This window comes from the organism of the source record quoted next, unplaced genomic scaffold (genome assembly GCF_019419815.1).
Source record: "Pyrus x bretschneideri cultivar Hongxiangsu unplaced genomic scaffold, Pyrus_bretschneideri_v1 Contig20, whole genome shotgun sequence".
In the NCBI taxonomy this organism is placed as follows: domain Eukaryota; kingdom Viridiplantae; phylum Streptophyta; class Magnoliopsida; order Rosales; family Rosaceae; genus Pyrus; species Pyrus x bretschneideri.
In genome coordinates this window covers 7,250,390-7,272,906 of record NW_025999502.1, presented here as the reverse complement: position 1 = coordinate 7,272,906, position 22,517 = coordinate 7,250,390, and the positions used below count along the sequence as shown (strand labels likewise).

The 22,517-nt window shown below is 36.9% G+C and overlaps 2 protein-coding genes and 1 pseudogene across 6 annotated transcripts; all 3 read right to left on the bottom strand.

Annotated features, from left to right (window-relative positions):
- Positions 1 to 6,090: 6,090 nt before the first annotated feature.
- Positions 6,091 to 10,021, bottom strand: LOC103936016 (lipid phosphate phosphatase 2-like). 5 transcript variants are annotated; one of them, XM_048583788.1, is made up of 8 exons: positions 9,789 to 10,021; positions 8,137 to 8,361; positions 7,930 to 8,017; positions 7,707 to 7,789; positions 7,501 to 7,591; positions 7,170 to 7,358; positions 7,031 to 7,090; positions 6,091 to 6,548 (listed from the first exon to the last, which is right to left on the bottom strand). In XM_048583788.1, exons 1-8 carry the CDS (start codon positions 9,849 to 9,851, stop codon positions 6,340 to 6,342), a joined length of 1,008 nt encoding a protein of 335 aa, XP_048439745.1. In that variant the 5' UTR covers positions 9,852 to 10,021; the 3' UTR covers positions 6,091 to 6,339. The 5 variants fall into 5 exon arrangements, with proteins under 5 accessions (XP_048439745.1, XP_048439743.1, XP_009344126.2 ...); XM_048583786.1 differs by having other exon boundaries at positions 7,707 to 7,816; positions 9,789 to 10,020; XM_009345851.3 differs by having other exon boundaries at positions 7,707 to 7,816; positions 8,137 to 8,358; positions 9,789 to 10,020.
- A 2,956-nt stretch (positions 10,022 to 12,977) lies between these two features.
- On the bottom strand, positions 12,978 to 16,299 carry LOC103933354 (receptor protein kinase-like protein ZAR1). The gene is made up of 2 exons (XM_018644022.2): positions 14,482 to 16,299; positions 12,978 to 14,178 (listed from the first exon to the last, which is right to left on the bottom strand). The coding sequence occupies exons 1-2, from the start codon at positions 15,926 to 15,928 to the stop codon at positions 13,523 to 13,525; spliced, it is 2,103 nt and encodes a 700-aa protein (XP_018499538.2). The 5' UTR covers positions 15,929 to 16,299; the 3' UTR covers positions 12,978 to 13,522.
- A 1,020-nt stretch (positions 16,300 to 17,319) lies between these two features.
- On the bottom strand, positions 17,320 to 21,270 carry LOC103936027 (annotated as a pseudogene).
- Between the last annotated feature and the right edge of the window lie 1,247 nt (positions 21,271 to 22,517).

The window sequence follows — 22,517 nt, the reverse complement described above, 5'->3', positions numbered from 1 at the left end:
TGTAAAAGACAAATTTTGAAATATTTTTATTATTATTCACAAAGATGGTGTCGGTTAAGACCGTCACTAGTTTGCATATTTTATTTATTTAATTGTTGTCTGACGTCGTTTTAAACCGACGTAATGTTGAAGTATACGTCGCTTTAAATCAACATCAACATCAATGTCGCTTTTAACAGACGCTACTTAGTGGTGGATTAAACGAACAAACCAACACTAAAGCCCTTTAGTGACGCTAGCAATAGTGTCGCTATTCCAATCCAACATTACATTGTTTTATGTTGGATTTTTGCCAAATTTCGGACAGAAATCGAATTTCTTATCGGTTTTTGGTCCGCCGGTGATAGCCTATATTGTAGTAGTGCATGTACATATGGTTATTACTCCGCCCCCCCCCCCTTTCAAACGAAGCTGAGCTACTGAAGCTGAGTTCATTGTTAATGCAAAATTAGATCCCAATCCAAGACCTCTGCAATGCTTGAGAAAAACTAGACTATGCAATCCTTTTGTAAACTCATCTGCCACTTAATCATCAGTAGGGATATAGTGAACCGTAAGATCTCCTTTTTGGACCTTTTCACATACAAAACGGTAGTTAGTATCTAGATGTTATTTTGGAGTGAAAAATAGGATTTGAACTCAATACTGAAGCTGACAAGTTGTCACAATATAGAAAGGGTGGTATTGATAGAGGTTGATGAATGTCCTTGAACACTGAACAAATCCAAAATACCAGCTGCACAATGAGCTAAGGCTTTGTATTCAGCCTTTGTTGAACTTCTTGGTACAATAGATTGTTTCTTTGACTGTCATGAGATTGTATTTGCTCCCAAATAAACAACAAACCATGTGATTGATCTTCTGGTATCAATGTCTACTGCCTAATCCGAGTCTAAATAAGCAGTGAGATTAAAATCCTTCCTCTTTGTATACTGTAAACCATACCCAATAGTGCCTTGTATATATCTCAATATTCTCTTGACTAAAAACATATGTATATCAGTTGGTTGTGTCATGAATTAACAAACCATGTTCATAGAATGGGCAATATCTGGCCTAGTAAAGCTTAGATATTAGAGAGCCCCAACTATGCTTCTATAGTGACTTAGATTAGATAATAAGGTTCCTTCTCCTTTAAGAATATGAGTATGAGGCTTAGATGGCGTTGATGTCAATTTACAACTGTTCATACCTGTTTTTCGCAATAAATCCTTGGCATATTTAGTCTAACCTATAAACAAAGACCCATCTTCTTTATACTGAATATGTAACCCCAAGAAATATGTTAGCTTATCCATATCCTTGAGATCAAACACACCTGCAAGATCGTCAATGACATTTTGTATTTTCACCGAGTTTGAACCAATAAAAATTATATCACCAACATAGAGCAAGAGAAGGATTATATCTCCATCATCTACTTTGACAAATAAACTTGTATACAAAAGAGATGATTGAAAGCCAATAGCTGGAAGGTAACTTGTAAATTTAGAGTTCCAGGCTCGAGGAGCCTGTTTCAATCCATAAAGTGATTTAACCAATCTGCAAACATGATCAGGACTTGTAGCATCCACAAAACCTTGTGGTTGTTTCATGTAAATCTCTTCTAACATGTCTCCATAGAGGAAAGCATTCTTGATATCAATTTGTCTTAATTGCCAATTGAATTTAGTAGCCAAAGCTAGAATGATTCTAATAATAGTATGTCTCACCACTGGATTGAAGGTAATGAAGCAAGAAAAGAACTGAGGTAATGAAGCAAGATATCCAACATAACTCTTGCCTTGAATGGAGTCCTAGACATCATGCCTTGAATGCAACAAATACAAACACTATGTATATCATATGTGTGAACTGAAATATTAGACTGTTTCAACATTGAAGCCATTATTTCATGAGTTGGATGTCCTAGCCTTCGATGCCAGACATTATACCTCACTATTTTATCCAAATATGCTACTGGATACTTTGTAATGAGCTGTGAACCTATTGAATTTGTAACCACATGGATTTGGAACAATTCCTTAGGCCTACTCTTTCCTTGGTACGCTATCTCCCTTGTCTTCTTGTCCTACACAAAAAATTCAAATTCATCATATATAAACCAACTTTTGTTGTTAACACACACTTGTTTCACAAAGAGTAAACTTCTAGCAACATTAGGTACATGCAGAACTTTATTAAGAATCAAATAGTATAGGAATCTGAAGCTTAGTAGAACTAATGTTTTTAATTGGTAGACCTGTACCATTCCCAATTGTTAACTTCTTAGATCCCTCAAAAGGTGTTATTTGATTTAAGGCATTGATATCAGAAGTTAAGTGATGTGAAGCACCAAAATCTACAATCCAGGCATCTTGAGGAAGAACTTGTGTAGTCTGTTGTGCATTCATTGTTGACAATGATGATGGTGGAAGCTAACCTTGATATGCATAATTTCCTCTTTGATAAGCAATCCAATGCAGAGTGACCTCTCTTCCCACAGATTTGACATTCAACTAAATACCTAATGGTTGGTGCATTTGTGTTCCTGTGAAAACTATTAACTGCAATGTGTCCCCTTTTGTTGCATATCTGACATTCAATTACCACTATAGTTCTAGTATCAACATTTCCAAACCAAGTACCATTCCTATTACTGGCTTGTCTTGAACCACCTCAGTAATAATTGGTTAAATTCCCAGAATTATAACCCATGCCTCTAAAGCCATTGTTATTTCTATAGTTGTTTCCACCTCTGTAGTTGTTCCTTTTAGAAGCAAACTGACCATTTGAAGACTGTGATCTAGGTGCATTTTGACCATTAGAGTTGGCAGAAAAACCATAACCATATGATTCACTTAGAGATTGAGATGGTGGATAGTATGGTTGTTGAAATTGAGGAGGTGGTGGTGATGAATCATAAGGCACAATAATGATAGTACCATCAGTTATAGCAAGAATATGATCATGGCTATGAGGATTTGAAGTTGATGCTAAAGACTTAGAACCAGAACTTGAACTTGAACTGGACAACATACAATGCTGACAAATTCTGAGTAATTGCATTCATTTCTCCTTCAATTTCTCTCTCAGCACTAAGTAATAATGCTCTAAATTCTTTCAATGTGAGTATAGATTCCCTAACCAATATAACAGTACTAATCACAACATACTCCTTAGGCAACCCAGCAAGACCAACAATCATGATATCATTATCTGAAACAGATTCTCCTGCAGCACTAAGTTGTCCCTTTATGTGTATCTATTGTATTTGACCCTTTATGAATAGTGTGCAGTTCAATTTTCAAATGGTTAATCCTAGACTTTGAAATTGAGGCATATCGATCTACAAGAATAGTTCATGCATCATGTGCAACATACTTCATTGCCTCATCAGTTAAAGTGGCAAGTAATGACTTAATAAGGCCATATCAGTTGTTTCCCATTCAATATATGATACTGTAATTTCTTTGGTAACCTTAGTATCCGAACTTATTACATACTTTGGTGGCCAAGCAGTTGTACCATCAAAGTGTCCAAACAGTGTATACCCTCTTAGCATAGACTAAAACTGAAAAGTCCATTTGGCGAAATTATCATCCCTTAGCTTTATGGTAAGCATAACACCTTCAACTTTGAAAGATGATGTAGTCATGATAGATAGATTGACACTTTGACAATTATAGATTAAGAAACTATAAAGATTAACACTCCAGACAGAACAAGAAAGATTGACACTTCCTTGCAACCAAATCTTGAAAGATTGACACTTTCTTGAAACTTTTATATCCAAACAACAATTCAAAGATCACTGTAACCAATTATTTCATCATACATCTCAGACTTCAATCACCAAATTATGAGAAACATAACAGAATCCCAAATTAAGAGAAACATGACAAAATCCCAAATCAACCATTTTGCGAATATCAATTCAGCATTCTACAAATTCATAGAGAAATCCATATCAAAATCGCAAGAGATATCACATGATATGAATCAATGTACCAGTAGAAATCCAACAAACTCAACATGACGCTTCAATAGCCAAATCGTCCAAGAAACACTAGACTGTCGAGAACCAGCACCAAAGCAACAAAAGAACACCTAGGATCAGAAACAGCGATGAGCCTTTTCCGGCGATGATACCATATTAACCTATGAAGTTATGAAGGAATAGAAAGAATAATGGAAGTAGAAAGGTTGAACAACAAGAAAGATGGAGAGAAAGCTCAGTGTATTTCAATAGAGCAAATATTACAATATGCAGTGAATGAATCTTACAACAACCTTTTGTAGTAACTAATCTTCAGTGCAAATTACTCAATTACCCTTTATAACAACATTACTCTAACTAACTCAATCCTTTTAATAACCTTAACTACTTAACCAATTATACAATGCCACATGGATTAATGACATGTACATATGGTTATTATAAATCAAATGATGTGGTTGTTAATAATTAGATTATCACTTAAGTGTTGATTAACTAACTAAACTCTGTTGATTAACGTGTTTATTTCCTATTAATGACCGATCATTTGGTTTGTAAATTTGGTTTAAAATTTTGATCTCCCTAGCATTACTCTTTATATTGTCAGGTCGGATTGTAGAAACAGTATATCTTTTACCAATTGCCTCAATTAAAAGAGTGGCCTTGGGAAGCAACTAGTTGCAGTGGTTGAACTCTTGTACCAACAAAAGCCTACACAATTACAAGGCGTTCAAGTTTGTTCATTAAATTTGTACACCAAATGACCATATTTATACTTTAAATATAGTTTAAATTTGATTAATAATTATATTAAAAAGTTATACAGCGTAGAATACGCCAGATTATTTGGGGGTGCACGAACCACCTTTATAAATTCAATCATAATTAATTCATGATTTTTCTTGTTAAGGTAAACAGAAAACAAATTTTACATGCTATATATATATATATATATATATATATATATATTATAGCACATGCTTATCTCCATTAGTTTTTGTTTGAAAAGAAAATGAATCAATTAGCCATTATTTCAATTCCATTTGTCGGATTTTTAGATTTTGTTTAAATTGCTGCAAACAGATTTCATTTCTGCATGTAATTACGCAACCATTTGACCAAATACTTGTTATATTCCATTGCATTTGATTTGATCGTTATCTCCATTTGGTTTGGTTGGAAATGATTTAAGTTTGACTCACACGAATGCGATGATTTAAAGTTTGTACATGTGGTGAGTTCATACATATTTGTGATTGACTCATTGCGGTGGCAGTGCAGTTTTGTTGCAAGTAAATTATCCTATTGTAAATGTTTTTTTTTATTTTTTTTATTTTTTTTATGGTATTAAACCATGCCTAGAGCACGAGAACAACTTACATATTACGAGCATATTGTTAGGCAACGTTCCGTGCTATGCAATAAAGATATGTGAACAACTTATCTAATACGAGTACATCATCATGTGGTGTCTTCCGTGCTAATTAAACGATGACATATGAACAAAAATTTAAATGCCTCTATTTCATTGACACGTGATACCACCATAGTGGTCTGTGTGCCATTTAAGTTTCTTCTAGAGCGCACTTGAGATGACGTCATGTATGTTGGATGTAGCTAGAAGATAGTCTTTTTGTGTGAAATCGAAAAGGTTGGTTAGACAGAATTGCAAATGAGCCGTGACTGCATCTTGGCAAATTGCTCTATTCTGTGTTGGCCAAAGACTGATTGAGGACTTGATAGCTTGGCGTATACATCAACACAATCTCTTTTAGAGCCATATTTTCAGAGAAGCAAAATTGGCCAAAATATAAACTTTTTTTTCAAATCCCGACATGACCATTTTTAGCATGCCGTCAATATTTGATCAATATGTCCGATAATCCAATATTGCAATAGCGGTCACCAGTCGACATATTTACTTAGAAACAAACCTCTACATCCCAAATATCACGCAGAATTTAAAAATTATACTGTGCTGTGCATGCATAGAGAAATGCCGTAGTCCAATTTAAATAGAGTTTACCCCGTGTTTTTCCTCCCAATTTTTCATCGATAAATTAAAATCAAATGTCGTCAAATACTTTTTTTTTTCTAGTAAAAGATACATATCAACCGTAAACGAAACTTCATTGATTTTGAAGCCATTTCAGATGGACAACCTCTGCTAAACGATAAACATTTAATCCACTGATCGTGCCTGTCGGCTGGGGCACATACAATATAAGCAGAAACCACACGATTCTGTATAAACAAACTTGGAAGCGAAGGTACTGTTCCTATCGGTTTAAGCTGTGGCATTTCTCTACATATAGGTACATCGGCAGGATCCATCACGAGCTCTAAACAAATGCACAAAACTATTTCCTCCCAGATTCTAAATCTTCCAATGCTGAACCAGAACCACGTGCTAATGTTAACCCCATACATCCATGGTTACTTGTTTCGTCTACTTGATTCTCAACCCGAGCCTCTGTGACCTGCACGTTGCTCCCATTTATTGTGCTGGTTACTTGTGCCCCCGAACGCATCTCCTCCAACACTTGGAAGTAAGCATAAGGGCCCCAACCTACAAATGGATGTATTGAAAATCAGATGAGCATAAAAACGCACCTTGAAACATTACTAAAACAATTTGATCGAACAAAGGCCCTTGTTAATTAGCAGACAGGCATGTCCAACCAAGGAAGATCGAAACACTTATTTAGTGAATCAAGATCTATGTTAATTTCGTAGATAAGGATGGAAATTCTCTTAAAACATCGAGCCAAATTAAAAAATTATGTTGTAAAAATTGGATTGTTGATTCCAAATTATACACTTTTAGTTTGTGTTCAGTTGTATTCTTTGGCAGACCTGCACGCGCACAAGCGCGCACACATCAAAACAAATGCAATAGAGCTAAATTATGTGCAAAATATTTCATGAGTCATCGATAACACTGAAGAGACCAAGAAAGGAGCATTGCCATTGATAAGCACCACAAATATGACTACGAAAATGTTTCCCCATAACAAAAATGCCCCATATCGAATTTTCTTGGTAGCATACCTTGGGCATGGTATGGGGGTGGAAAGAACTTCAAATAGCAAAAGGTGGCAACCGTAAGGCCTGCAAAAAATGATTCCCTGATTGTTATTGACAAATAAGGTCAACAAGTATTTTAGCTACCATTCATTACGGCACAAACCTAGGAGACCTCCAGCAAACACGTCTTGCCAGTGGTGCCAGTAGTCATCTACTAGAGAAACTCCGACAAGTGATGCAACAAGTAGTGGAAGAATAACAATGCAAAGTTTTGCAGCATGGCCTTTGCGATCAAATACTTGTATTTTTCCTGACAAATACAGTGAGAGAAATCCAAGACCAGCAAAGGACCCTGCATATTGAATACAAATTTCCTCGATGTTAACAAGTCTACAAGAGATTCAGGTAAATATAGTGCTTGTATGACATGATCAACCAAGTTGTTTGCAAGTAAACCATATTCAGTGAATACCAGACACTACGGTGCTACTTACATGAAGTATGGCCACTTGGAAAACTCTTGTGCCCCTCCTTTATAACACTCTTCACACCATGGCATACAACATTTCCCCATTTATCATACACCTGAGGAAAAAACTAGTTATTAACGTTGACTACCAATGGCATCATGTATGAATAAGCTAAAAGAACCCTGCCCTCCAATTACAATCTCAATAACTATGAATCTAGAATGCCGTACATCCTTCCCATCTGGAAAACAGCGCCAAAAGAAGTCTGGTCGGGGTCGACCAACTGCATCTTTTATAGCATCTGTAAGAACCCCTGTTATCAGAACAGAGAACAATAGACCTGCATTAGCAAATTTTAACCGTCAGGTCCTGTCATTCTATTGTATTTCCTCAGTAAATGTGGTAAGATATTTGAACATTCTTTGTAAAATCAAAAGTCGGAAAACTGATCACCTAGTATGGCATGGTGAAGGTCATAGACATCTCTCCTGCGGAAATAGACAACAACAAAAATTGCTATGGGCAGTGCAACTGCATACATCTAAGCATCCAAAGAGGGGACAAGGGGGGCAGGCATCACAAATCACATCAATTCAGAATTCAAGTAATGTACTTGTAAACAAGGTCTCATTAGAATAGAACAGAACAGTAACAACTTACAGGGACAGCCCAAAAAGGTACTGTGACACTTTTCAAGGGATATTTCAGATCAGTCATCATATCTTTTCCTACGAAGCGATAAAATGGATGAATCACATAAAGGATGACCTCTATCAACCCAAGAAGCATCAGTATCACCCAATCATGCATGTGTGTCCTTGCAACTGTCACTCCATGGGACCTTACAGTATGCGAACTATGCTGAACTTCCTGTATTTTGTTCTGCTAATGAAAATAGAAATCAGATGTGTACTCATTACAGTGCGTCAGCATAACTAAAAGACTTCGATGGCCACGAAAAAAGAGAGAAGATTCCAAAGAAAATGCTTTTTATCAGTTGTTATATTACAGAACTACCAAATACTTTTATCAGTAACCGAACATACACAACCAATATAGTAATAGTGGTACTAGATATGTACATTATAGACATGTTTTCATAAGATAATAGCATTGCAAGAAAAAAATTGTAATAAGCTACAATAAAAGGCAAGTAAAAGAAAGTAATTACAGCACCCCCAAAAAACAAAAGAAAATGACACTGAAACAGATACAGAAGAGAAGACGAATCAAGAAGGTGAGCTCTGCGTGCAATGAAGGCGAATGGTAATTAGGAAAAACAACCATGGGAAATGACCAAAACGTTATCAATAACCAGGGAATGAGCTCTGTTGCATAAGCTGGTAAATTCTTGAACAAAATGCAATTTTGACCCACAATCGCAGCAAGCAATCTCTATGTAAGCAACGACTACCGGATAGATCTGTCAGAATCCAGAGACAGAACTGCATGCTTGCCTCGTTAAATAGTATGGACTGCTATTGCTGCTTTTACATCCAATAAGCTTAAGAAATTATTAGATCAAGAACCAATACCACACATGGGAAGGAAAATTCTCTTGACCGTTGGATACAAATTAATGTCTGACTATTGTTTGGTTCAACTTTCCATGAGTGACAAGAAAAGTACTAGCCTATTAGAAGGACATTTCCTGTATTGGACACCTTAGATCGCGAAACGTCACAAAGACATCAACTTTATTCATCCAGAAAAAGTGCAGAATTATCATACTGCACATTTTCTCAAGAAAATAACACACTGCTATTATTACGTACTCAAACAGAGAAGTATTTACTTAATTTTCTTTGGTTACAACAGGTTTGTTAAGGAAGAAGTTTATATAACAACTATGCTATGGCTTTATACCAGCCATACAGATTTCATAATTTCAAAAAGTACACAAATATAGTGGCATGCCCTTGTGTTTGAACATTTAGACGTATGAACCCTATGTCTGTGCCAGGGCATGATATTTACATCTGTCTGCACAATTGATGAGGTCCCAAAAACAACTTTTTTGCTTGCATCTAGTAACAGTTATATAATACAAAGATGGCACAAACCCATCACCGCATATAAATACATACATATGCATATAATTATATAAAATATAAAAAAGAAATGGGTTTTGTGGTGTTGGATCAGTATCACACAGTAACTTGAGCCAAAACAAGAAATCATCAAAAACCACAATGAATTGCAACAAAAAGGGCCAAAAACCCCATGGTAATTACCCATATGCTTCCGAAATATGCATCGGATTACAATCTTACATCAAGTAAAACACGCAGAAAGAAAAGAAAGAGACTGACCTGAAAGACGACGCCACTCAAGTTTTTGAGACGAGAAAGCAATCCAAGATCCCACCAAGGCATTGTACGAACCTTAACCAAGAGCTACGATACAATACCAACTGTTTCTGGTTTCAGAATTTATTCTCGAGGGATGAAATGCGAACGCCGTAGTGACAGTGGCGGTATTGAGTTGCATGGGCGGTGGAAAACTTCGTATTTGTCTAAAAACTGTAAGGCGGTTCATCTCAAAACCAGGAGGAAACGACTAAATAAAAATGATGGGCAATATAGTAAATTACATAAAATACTTTTCTTTCTCAAGATTAACTTTGTTTTTCGGAAAGGGATCCGGAATACTTTTCTTTCTCAAGATTAACTTTGTTTTTCGTAAAAAGATCTCTCGCGATTCTTTTTTTAAGAATTCGTGATCGTTTCTGTTTATCGTACATCGTGCGATCATAAATTATTTAAAATTTAAATTAAATATAAATAGTACCTAACGAAAATTAAACACACGATATACGATGTTGTGCAACAACTTGAGGCCCTCAGTGCCCATTACCCCACTCTTTCCTATTTCCTCCTCCCCTAGCTCATGTTGCTGCAGCTAGCTCATCCGCTCCCCATCGAGCCAAAGCAAGCGCAACCATGGACAGAGCCAATGCAGGCTCATTAGGAGCAACTATCTTTATTCAAGTAATTCGTTTGTTAAGTTACAGACTACAGTTATATAATACACGTGCCTTATTTTTGAAGAAAATATATGTATCTAATATTCAACATACTTTTATACTACATATACTCCATATCAAATATTATATGAGCAAACGTGTTCATGTTTTGTCATTCAAACAAAAAAAACTCATCTCCACCCTTTCCGCCTATCATATATTAATATTTTTTACTCGCTTTGCCACTTTCCACTACTACAATGAAATTTTTAACATTAAAATTATGATACATCATTATTTGAAATCATTTTTATCATTCTATTGTGTATAAATTGTACTATATTAAGATTTTCTTAATTATTTTTTAGATTGTTCCCCATAATAAATTTCTAACTCGGTCTCTAAACGCAGCCCCTCCGTTATCTCGCTACAGCCACCTCACCCCCTCCCATCGACCGAACGCAATCGCAGCCCCTCCTTTCCCAATTGAAACCTGGCAAGCGGAAAGCAGGGTCGACTGAGCCAAAACATAGAAGCCACCTGTCTCTAAACCAATGGCAGAATTATAAATAAAGTGGAATACATTCCAAAACACTGTTTCTCCTTTAGACTATGTTTGAACGAAAAAATTTAAAATTACTAAAGAATTTTAAAATGGCGAGAATTGAAATGACGATATTTTATTTTTTAGAATTTGTGAATTTTTTTGTTTGGTTAACTTAAAAGAATAATAGAATTAAATACGAAATTTGTTATTTTCAAACTCTCAATCATAAAAATTAGGAAATGACACATATTTACATGGAATTTAAACTTGGGAATTTGAGGTCCCAAATTCTAAATTTTTTTTCTACGTAGAAATTCTAAATTTCTATGTTTATGAATCCAAATAAGGGAATTTGTGTATTTCAATTATAAATTCTAACTTTTATTCAAATTCTAAGTTTATTTCTCTCGTCCAAATGTGGAAATGTAGTGTTGCATTACACTAAAGTAATTATTTGTTAAAAAAAAAAATTGTTTATTGGTTGCCAAGGGTCCTAGCATGCCTTCGCCTTGACCTTTTTGTTATCCTTTGTATATACGAACTTCCGTTGCCTTCGCGAACTCATTGTTGAGATGATGGGCGTCGGCGGTGCCTGTCCAATCAAACCGTTTCTTGAGATTTTGAGCAGCCTCCATATCTGAGAGGGTTTCGACCCACATTAAGCCACTGGAAGACGCCTTTGAGTGCTTGAAGAAACTGTGGCTTGATTGGCTTGAACATGTCCACAGCTTTTATGAACGCTTTCATATCAGTGTTAACTTGCAGCTATTTCATGTTTTCTCCGTTTTTTTTTTCTCCGGAAAATGATTGTGAGGATTTGAGAGAAGGAGAGGTGGGGGATTTTATAGATAGGTAGAAGGGTTGGGGGAGGGGGAGTAGGATTTGCAACAATTTGGAGGGAAATTGGAAATTTCCACAGCCGTGTTAGATTGAGCGGGTGAGGAATTTGGCCGTTGAAGTTCTGTTTTTCTTGTTTTTCAAAATTTTAATTCACCTCAGGTGTTCACAGACCCGTCCACTCAGAAATTACACTTTGTGTAGGGGCACCACTTATCCATATACCATATAACGAAGGTCGGCAACAATCATTGGCTTGCTGAAATGCAGCGCGAACCTACAGCTATTGCTTCCAGGAATCTCCTGAGCCCGGTAATCCGCCTGAGAACAATCTTGTGCGTGGCCAGATATACAAATCTCAGCCTCCACTCGGTTCAATGTACCAAAGCATGACCAAAGATACAACAGTACGTTTATCAGAGACGTCGACTCAGTTGCATATAGACAACCATGAGCACCAGAACGGAAACTTGGATCCACAATAGTTATACTCTCGAAAAGACTAAAAGAAATGATTTTGATAGATGACTGATGGTAACTTCACCTTTCTTTTTTGGCTCTCATTTTGGCATGTGAATGTGTTATCTGTATGTTATAGGAACAGAGAATTTCTTGTTCTTCTTCGTTCGTGTTTTTCTTTGTGTGTTTTATGTTGTATGTTGATAGCATATTTGAATATATACTAACTTTGCACTCACATGTATGAAATGTAAATTTTGTGTTATTTGTTGAAGGTATCTGCATATTTATAAGAATGTGTCGGTCTCTTTTCAATACCGATCTATTGCGTTTGTGTTTGTATTGTCAGTTCTGTATTGTGAATAAATCAACTGTTGTTTTGAAGTATAGTCTCTAATGGAAAATACTTCTGAGATGTAAACTTTGGGTAGGGATTTTGATCAATAATTTCCTGATACAGTTCATTTTAATGTCATTTCTTTTAAAAGCTTCAAACATGTCATAAATGAGGACCGTCAATTGAAGGTCTCCTTTCGGTAATCCCCGATAGTTGGCCTCTGACAGCAATCATCATTTGTGTGGCTTCCTGAGCCCCTTTGGTGTAAGAAAGGAGTCCAAGAGTGTGATGATCAGCAATCAGGAATTAAGTCACTCCCCTTTCACATTGGAATCACATTCTTCTCCCTCTGTTACTTGTAATTCAGTGTTTGCTGAATCTGGCCCTAGATATAGTGTTCTAATGATTATACAATTGTCGTTAGTATACCTCCTTATATATGATTTGAGGTGCTGCAAATTGATGCTTGTCATTTGAACCGTTTTCTGGTTTGTTCTCTGTCTTGCCACTTTAATCTCATATGTTGATAGCCACTAAGATTTAAGATGCATTCACACCCAGAATCTATATAGGAAACCAAAGCAAAGTGGGAAAAAATCATCCATTCAGGTGGACGTATGTTTGAGGAAAACGAAACAGTAATGCAGTTTTTGCTTTAAGGCGTTTACCGTGGTTAGTTCTTCTCTTTGTGCCCTACCAGTTACTTTGAGTGTGCATTCACATATAAGTTAGGCATGTCTGCTAAGTTCTTATGTTAGTCTTTGACAATCGATGCAATATAAGTTAGTCGTTGTGACTTGCTTCTGAAGATGGGGAATAAATGCAATATATGATATTATGATATACAATAACCCATAGAACCACAAATATTATGTTTCTAACCTTGAACTAGTCCACAATACTAGGCCAACCTGGCCAAATTATCACACACAAACCTCATAGAAGGTCTCTTTTCAGGGCTTTTATGAACACAAGCAAGAGCGATTTTCAGCACTGCAACAATCTCCTCTTTCATGTCTACATCAGGAGCTAGGAACGGGTCTAACAGATCGCAGAGTGGCTTCCTTTCCTCAACGTGGAGCTGAAACTGTTGTATCAAATCCATTTCCAAAGAACCAATTCTCATAAATGGCATCTTGGCAGAAATCATCTCCAGTATAACTACCCCAAATGAGTAAACATCCCATTTCTGTGATGGCTTGGTTACTTTTGATGCTTCAGGAGCTTTATAGCAAGGTCCGGGTGCCACTAGTGAGCTCGATGTCCTTTGCACATATGGAGAATTCTGAGGTGGTGTTTCAGCCATTATTTGTTCCAGTTGAAATGACGATGATGACAAGGACTCTTCAGTTAAGTTAGCAAGGCGGCCTAGTCCAAAGTCGGAGATATGGGGTTCCATGTTTTGTCCAAGCAGTATGTTTCTAGGCCCCAAGTTTCCATGCACATATCTTCTGGGACTAAATTCATGAATATAAGCCAATCCTTTTGCAAAGCCATTCATGATTTTCAGACGTGCAGGCCAAGAAAGAGGTGTGAAGGATACCACTCCAGGTTTTCCTAGTAAAGTCATATCAGATTCTTTAGTGTGTCAAAAAAAAAACACTTAAGAATAAGATGAAGAAAAAGCATATGATAAGTTGAAGAGTAGTTCGCTAATTTCTGCCTTGAACTTGTATTCCACTGCCAATTTCTCCCTTCGAACTTCTACAAACACTTCATCTGATGAATATCAGATGAAATTGGCCGTTTGTAGTAGTTGAAGAGGGGAATTGGTCTAATTTAGGAGGAAAATCGCATTGAGGTACAAGGTTCGGGGTAAATCTGCAAAAACTTTATAAGTTAAACTATAAAACTAATTACCATGTATTGCAGTAGCAAGGTCACCATTTGGGATATAATCATAGATAAGCAGTTTCTCATCAACAGACCAGCAATATGCTAAAAGATTCACAATATTTGGATGCCTCATCTTTCCTATTGCTTCAATTTGATTTTGGAATACCTTGAACCTTTGGGAACCTCCATCTCCCAATCTTCTCACTGCTAAAGTTCTTCTGTCTTCAAGAACAACTCTGTACACAATCCCGATCCCACTATTACCCAGAAGAAAAGCAGATGATTTCAGCAGTTTGTCAAGATCTAAATTCACCTGCAGATCCACTTGCACAAAATGGTAATGCTCCAAATTCTCTGGTACGGTATCCATGCCATGTCTTTTGAAGCAGAATAGGTCATTTCCGACCTTTAATTTTTGTTCAAATTTGCAGCCAGCAAAACGTTCACGTATTTTGCAGGTACAAACCTTCTTGTACCAGTTGGAGAACAAAAACCCAGCAATAAAAATTCCAGCGATGACGCCTGCAGCAACAGTAATCACAAAAATACCTCTGCTTGAGTTGTTGTGTTTCCCATTCGTACCAGAGCTGCCACCTGAATTTTGAGAATTTAAGCTTTGACTGTTTGAAGAGCATGAAATCTTCAACGGCAGTCCACAGAGTAAACGATTGCCTACGAAAGCCGTTGGTCCTATATTGATCAGAGCACCATTCAGTGGAATCGGTCCACTGAGATTGTTGTAACTGAGATCAATGTATACTGTCTCAGGCAAGCTTCCTAGGGATGGCGGAATAGAACCGTTGAACAAGTTATGAGACATATCAAGGGTTGATCTCAAACTTGACAAGTTGCTCATTTCCTCAGGAATCGAACTGCTGAGAATATTGAAGGAAATATTGAGCTTTTGAAGATGAACAAAACTGATTCCCATACCTTGTGGAAGGGAGCCAGAGAAATGGTTTTGAGCAAGGACAAGGATCTTTAGTCTCTTGCACTGAACTATAGATGAAGGTATCGAACCATTGAATGAATTTTGCGAAAGATCTAGTGTTTGCAGGTAACTGAGCTTCCCTATCTCAGCTGGAACAGAACCAGATAATGAATTTCCGGACAGCACCAAGCTCTGGAGCTCTTTTGCATTGAAAAGCTCAGACGGCAAGCTTCCGGAGAGTTTGTTCTCCCGAAGATTCAGATGGCGCAGGGCGGAGAGGTTCCCAAGAGCACGAGGGAAAATCCCAGAAAGCTGTATGTTTGGAATGCTGAGAGATACAACCTTTTCTTCTCTGCATGTAACTCCAACCCATGAACATGGGGTTTGGTCTGATGAGTTCCAGGTACTCAGAGAGCTTTCGGCGTTTTTTGTTAAGGATTCCTTGAACGAAAGTAGAGCTAATCCTTCTTCATTTATACAACTGACAAGTGAGAGAGAGTTGCATACAAGGAAAGCCAAGCAAAGAACTTGCAAAACCATCCTGGAAAAAGCAAACTTCTTGTCCAAAAGAAAATATGCAGAACGAAGAAAATGGGTTTTAGGAGGACTAGTGATGGAATGCCAAAAAAGAAGGCAAAAAGTTCTCCTTAATGGTGCTTTTGTGGGTCCTTGTTGCAACTAATTAGATATAAGCACAATGTCTTTTTGTCTCTTTTATCTAGGAAGATAACGAATGCATTGTCAATGATTGTGGTGCGGTGAAAAGAGAAAATTTTGTCGGAAATTTCAATTAGATCGAAGGAAAAAAAAACAGCACGCACCAGGAAAAATTAAAAAAATAGTGCTCTTCTTCAAACTTAAGTCTCTGTGCATTATTATCAACAGGAGTGATTAACGGTCATATGTCAAGGCAATTATGCAAGCCTTGATTATTTGCTTCAACTTGTTGATATGTGAGAAATCTGATTTACACTAAGCTACATTTGGGTGATACCTTTTCAAGTTCCAAGAAATTGAGGCCAGGTTAGTAAGAAAGGAAACACAAAATGTTAAGCAGTAACGATTATATTTGCACTATACAATCATGCTTTTGTAATGCTCGTATGGTGCAAATCTGATCCCTCTTATTTAACATTTTATGATCAATTTCTTACTAGGTTGACCTCAATCTTCCGGGACTTAGAAAATCCGTCACCCAGACATAGGCTAAATGGAAAACAACCGGGCAGTTTACTAGTGTTTGTAGGTGTGGTCCATCCTTTGGTTTAAGCGTAATTGGAGGCGTTGTTTGTGTATTGAATTGCCGCTGAAAGTGCAAGCAAATGGAGATTTGGTGTGGTCAATTTGATTGTATGATCCTCCATGGCCCAACAAATTGACTCATGCAAATGCAGTTTGATTTGATGAAAATGCAAGGCTAATCATGTTTCTTTTCTTTTTCTTTTTTTTTCCCGAAACGATTATTTCTTTTAATTTATCTACTCCATTGGTTATTTTTCCTTTCAATATTCTTTCCTTTCAGTTTTACTGACCACCCAACATAATTAACGAGCATGGTCTAATTCTCACCTTAAAATTTACATTTTGGTATTCTTAGGCCTCGTTTAGTAGAGATGATTGCTTGAATATGATTATTCACATTTTTTTTAACAATCGATATTTACACTAAGGAGGAGGGAGTGAGCTTAGTCTCACACGGGTTAGCAATAATGTGATTCAAATTTAGTTTTGGTGAGAATCGAACTTAAGACCTCTCACTTACAAGTGAAGGGGAATAACACAAAATTGTAATACTAAGTGGCATTCACTATGTTGAATGTATTTCCAAGAAGATATGTTATTTGTGCACTCTTTTACCTCCTCCTATGCACTAAGCTATTATATTGAACAAAGCAAAAGAGAATCATCGATCAAAATTAATACGAGGTGCGTAGAAAATGAAAAGGAACGTGCATATATCACTTCCCTTGGTTATTTTATTTGACCTCTTCATTTGTTTCTTTATACCCATATCTATCTGTGGGTGCATCGAAGCAAGCCATTAAAATCGTTGTTGATCCGGCGAACAACACATGAGCCTCATTAAAACATATCGGTCGACTTCCTATCCAGCCATAAACCAACACCTATCGAAATCGCGTTCGTCACAAGGTGTGGAAAATTTTTGTTAGAACAAATTCAACTCCAGATTTTGTGTTTCAAGTTAAATATTTGAGAGATGGTGCGTGCTTTTCGACAATAGTAGGACAATTAGATGGTATTTAACACACTACTTGATTGCTTACACCCCAAGTAATCTTTGAAACACCATCACGAGTTGAAAATTCAAGTTCTCCGATTGTGCTTGGCATACAGGAGATTGGTTAGATCGTTCTCCAAAACAGCAGAGGCGTGCAGTTCTTCTCTTCTATTTTGTTGCTGATGGCATGGAGTTGTATGCAGTTTTCACCATGATTTCTGCTGAGGTTGTTAACATTGGGGATGAGGCTTGTGAATTTGTTGCCGGTTCAATTTCTACCAGACTGTTGGCACGCCAACACCAAAAGGTAGAAATTACACCGACCCTTCTGGAACAAGGAGGAACCGCTGGAAGGTATGGTCTTAATGTATTCTTTGGAATTCAATTCATACAGAAAGCTCTTGGCTGGTTGTTGCATTCAACATGTATGGATTGGAGATCGCTTTGCAGCCCTTGAGCATATTTGATGCCCCCTCAGAAACCGCCACACAAGACAAGCAGCCATGGCCCGAGCTCAAAATATGGCTGAACAGCAATATAGGCAATATAGGATGGTAGTGGTTGCATGAAGAGAGAATTAAGTTTGTTTGCTTTGATTCAAGTGAATGCACGAAGGTGCAATCACATCCTGCACAAGCTAACAAGAAGTAGAGAATGGGGATTGGACGTTCTGAAACAAACTGTGAATTACCGAAGGCTGTGATTCCATCTTAGACAACAATTGGACTCCAAAAAGCTCTTACGAGAAGGACTGAAAATGTATACAAAGCATGTTTTAAATTGAGATACAGAACAAAAAAGGGCCGTCTCTTCTACTTATTGATATGAAAACATTCCAAATTACAGTTACAGCATGAATGATCTACACTCTCAGCCCAAAGCTCACTTGATCCAGAGTTCCATGTTTTTTCGGTAAATCAAATGCTTTAGGAGCGGCACTTATTGGAGAAAAAGCAAAGCTACAAGCTCCCAAGGCAAAATACGACAGTGCGATTTATTTAATTGATGGACTGGATTCACTTTGCCATATTAAGATTTAAGATGTAGTAAACTTCAAACAGCTCACTCATCTTTGGCAGTTTTCTTACCACTGAATAACTTAGTCAGATTAGGCATCACCTTCTTTTTCTTTTGAATGGGGAAATTATTCCGAGCTCCAGGAGAAGCAGATTTTCTATACCTCACCGGCCTGTATGGAGTCTGGTATCCATTACTTTTCATAGCCTTTCTAGGTGTGGTTTGTTGCCAGTTTCCAGAGACTACAATTCTTTCCCCTTTTTTGTCCCCAATTTTGTACTTCTCCTTGCTTTTCGTCCACTCTCATCTTTTTAAGATCTCTCATAGTTAAGTCTGTCCTTATCAGTATTTCCTTCTCACTGGCCTTTAGAGCTTCAACCCATGCCTGAGCTGCTGCTACCTTTTTATCCGCAATTCCTGCAGCTGCAACCGCACGTCCAGTCAGGTACTCGTGTTCAAACTTGGATATGGTTATTGAAGAACTACTCTGTGACTCAAAAGCTCTAGCCCGTATGGTGTTCTCAATCAGAGTTTTGAGATTTTCAAGCGCTACAGCTTCGGATGATTTGACTGTTTCGAGCTCCTGCATTGTAGCCTGTAACTTTTCCTCGGTTGATTCTATCTCCAATTCCATTTTCAGAATTTCGGACTTGATGCTTGCAGTCCCTTCGCAGACAAGCTCCTTTTCTTTCTTTGCAGCTTCTGCTTCTACCTTGAGCTTGTCAAGAGTGAGAGATAGATTGGACGCAATCGATTTTTCTTTCTCTTCGGATGCAGATACATCTTCCAACTTGGCTTTTGCTCGGAGAAGCTTTGAGTTAAGATTTTGAACCCTCAAGTTTGATTTCTCTTCTGTCTTCCTTAACCGAGCTGTCTTGTTTGTTAAATGCTTATGCTCATTTCTCATAACATCCATGGAGGCCATGTACTGAAAACCTTCTTCTTTTACTGCAGCCAATTCTGTCTTTGCCTCCTCAAGTTCTTCCGTAACTGACTGTAACAGCTCTGAACCTTCCAAGTCTTCCTCTTTCCGAAAACTGGGTTCTAAACGACTCAAGCTGTCAATCCTTTGAATCCTTTTGTCCATTTCTTTAACTACCTTTAGTTCATTCTGTAACACATGCACATCAGACATTGTGACAGCTAACTTGGTTTCGAGGACTTTTGAGTTATCAACCTGTTTAACAACATCTTCCATTTTCTTCCTGGTTTTGTCCACTGCCGATGAGAATTGATTGGCTTCCCTTTCTCTCTCAGCTTCTATTTCTCCAAATTCTCTTGCAGCTTCAATCTGGGCCAACTCAGCTAGCACTTGCTCTTCAGTTGCTTCCTCAATCTCGTCCCTGATTGCCTCCACTGAACTTGTATAAAACAACGTCTTCGCATTTGAGGCCTCAGTTTGCTTCTCTGCCCGCGATTTCTCTTCTAAAATCGACGCCATATCAAGCTTAAGCATGCTTAGTTCCTGTCTCACAAGTTCCAATTCTCTCATCACTTCTGTATATTTTTTGTTGTCCACATCCCCAATAGCCAATACCTGGTCTTCACGCCTACCTATGTGCCTTTGCGATTTCTTTAGTACGTCAATCTCTTGTGTATGTGATTTCACCTTGGAGCTTGATTCCTCAATTACAGAAGACGGATCCTTAGCTCTCTTCATCACATCAAGCATCTCGGATTGCGCTTTGTTCTTAAGGCGTCTGTGTCCGTTCTGTTTTCTTTGAATCGACCTATTTCCCTGCGTGCCATATGAAGTTCCCTCACTATTGCAGAAGACTTGACATGAAATTGGTCGACAGACAGAGAGAAGGGGAGATCAGAAGCAATGCAGATGGTTTTTTGCTTACATAGTGAATAAAACTAAGATTATGAAATGAGATTTTTCCGTAGTTTCAAGAGTTGGTTAAAAACATTCAACTCTTTGCACCGAGGTCCCAAGTTTGATTCTCTCACTCACCAACAACATTTGTATAAAAATTTAAAAATTAAAAATTTTCGGGGTTATATATGTACCTTGGATATATCTATCTGGGATTTCTTGAGGGAAGGACTAGCTTCAAGAATCCTATCTTCTTCATACACATTGTTGGCTTTTCTTATCTTCTTCAATTATCAAACTCTCCTACATTCACCTGTTTACCACTCTATTTATCATGCACCACAATCTCTGTCAATTTCTTCAAAAATCCATAAAACTTTATTCTTCAAATATGAACAAAAATTCTAAGCAAAAACTAGAATCTAATTACACTTCATCAATTGCAAGAATTTCAATTATTTATTAGCACATGCAAAGTCCATTCTAACCCTACTCTCAACAAAATGCAAGTAATTTCAGCAGCTAAAATTAACATCTTCATATACAAATATATATGTATTTGTATATATAATATAATTATATACATATATTCTTAGAGACAGAAAGCATGAGATTAAGAATTAAAAATCTTACAAATAATTGAGATGCATGGCTTGGCTACGGTTTTTGGAAGAGTGAAATTTTTGCTTGGAAGGCACAGAGAGAGAGCAAACTTTGGTAGTTGTCAGACAGTTTTAATTTTATTCCGATTTAAAGAGGGAATAAAGATAAAAGAGGAAGGACTGGCTTCGGTTCTGTGCACAATCCAACTCCTGATGATTGCTTGATATTGAAACTACCGCCATCCGCCACCCATCTGCTTTATCTTTTCTTCCCGCATTTTGAATTTTTCTTTCAAATATTCTTTACTTCACACCTTCGTTTTAATTTCATTTAAACTGAAATAAGACATACGTCGGATCTTGAAACCATCTTAAACAATTTTTTATATATTTTAGGAATAATGTGGAGGAGAAATTCCTAAATCAGATACCAGATTAACTATTTTTTGTAGAAGTATTGAGAAGGGGAAATCGAACTTAAAATCTTCAGTGTATAAGTAAATGCTCTAACTGACTAAGATACAAGCCTCTTAGAACATTCATCGTAAAATGCTAAATGATCAGTTAAGTTATACAACACTTTTAATGTTTTTGTGAGGAGAAATTTCAAAATCAATTCATGAAATAGTCATTTCAAGTGCTGAAAAAACACGAATTTCTTTGATACAATATATATTTATACTAAGGGATACAAATTTGAGTTAAGCCTGATGAGTCGATTTTATATTATATATTATTTCTCTATTCTTGGTATATTTTGGTTATTATTTTTGTGAGATTTTGATGTTTTGATATGTATTTTTAATGTAGGACATGCAAACTTGTTTGGAGCATAAAGTAATCAAACGGTGGAATTTTTTAGTGATTCCAATTAAAGCGGGTTCATGAATTTGTCAAGAAGGTTGTCTCAAAATTTCATAATTTTATCCCCAAGCATCTGATCATGACGAATTAATTTATGCCCAGTGTGCAGTGCTAGCAGATTGAGCTGCAGAGCTTATTTGCAACTTTTGGGCTGGAAGATTTGAACTTGGGCTCTTCTTGGAACTTGAAGAGGAGGTCCTCATCTTTAATTTGAGGCGTCTTGGGCCTGTTTTGGTGCTCTGAAGGTCCAGAAACATGGTTATCTCTGTGCTGAGCAGATTTCCTAGTCATAATAGGAATGTAATTCCTAGTTATCCTTTTATTATTTTATTTCCTAGTTTTTAGAAAACCTTTTTCTATGAGGGTTTTAATTTGGAGTAGTACAAATAAGGCTTTTTAGCCATTAGGGTTTGGGGGAGAAGGCACGCATTATTTTAGAGAACTTCAGACTTTTTTCAATCTTTTTTCTAGTTAATATATTTTCTTTAGTTTTTATAGTTGTTCGCAACTAATTTCCGTTTGCTAGGGCGAAGCCATGAGCCTTAGCATGAATATGTGATTTTATTAATTTTCTTATGAATGGATGCA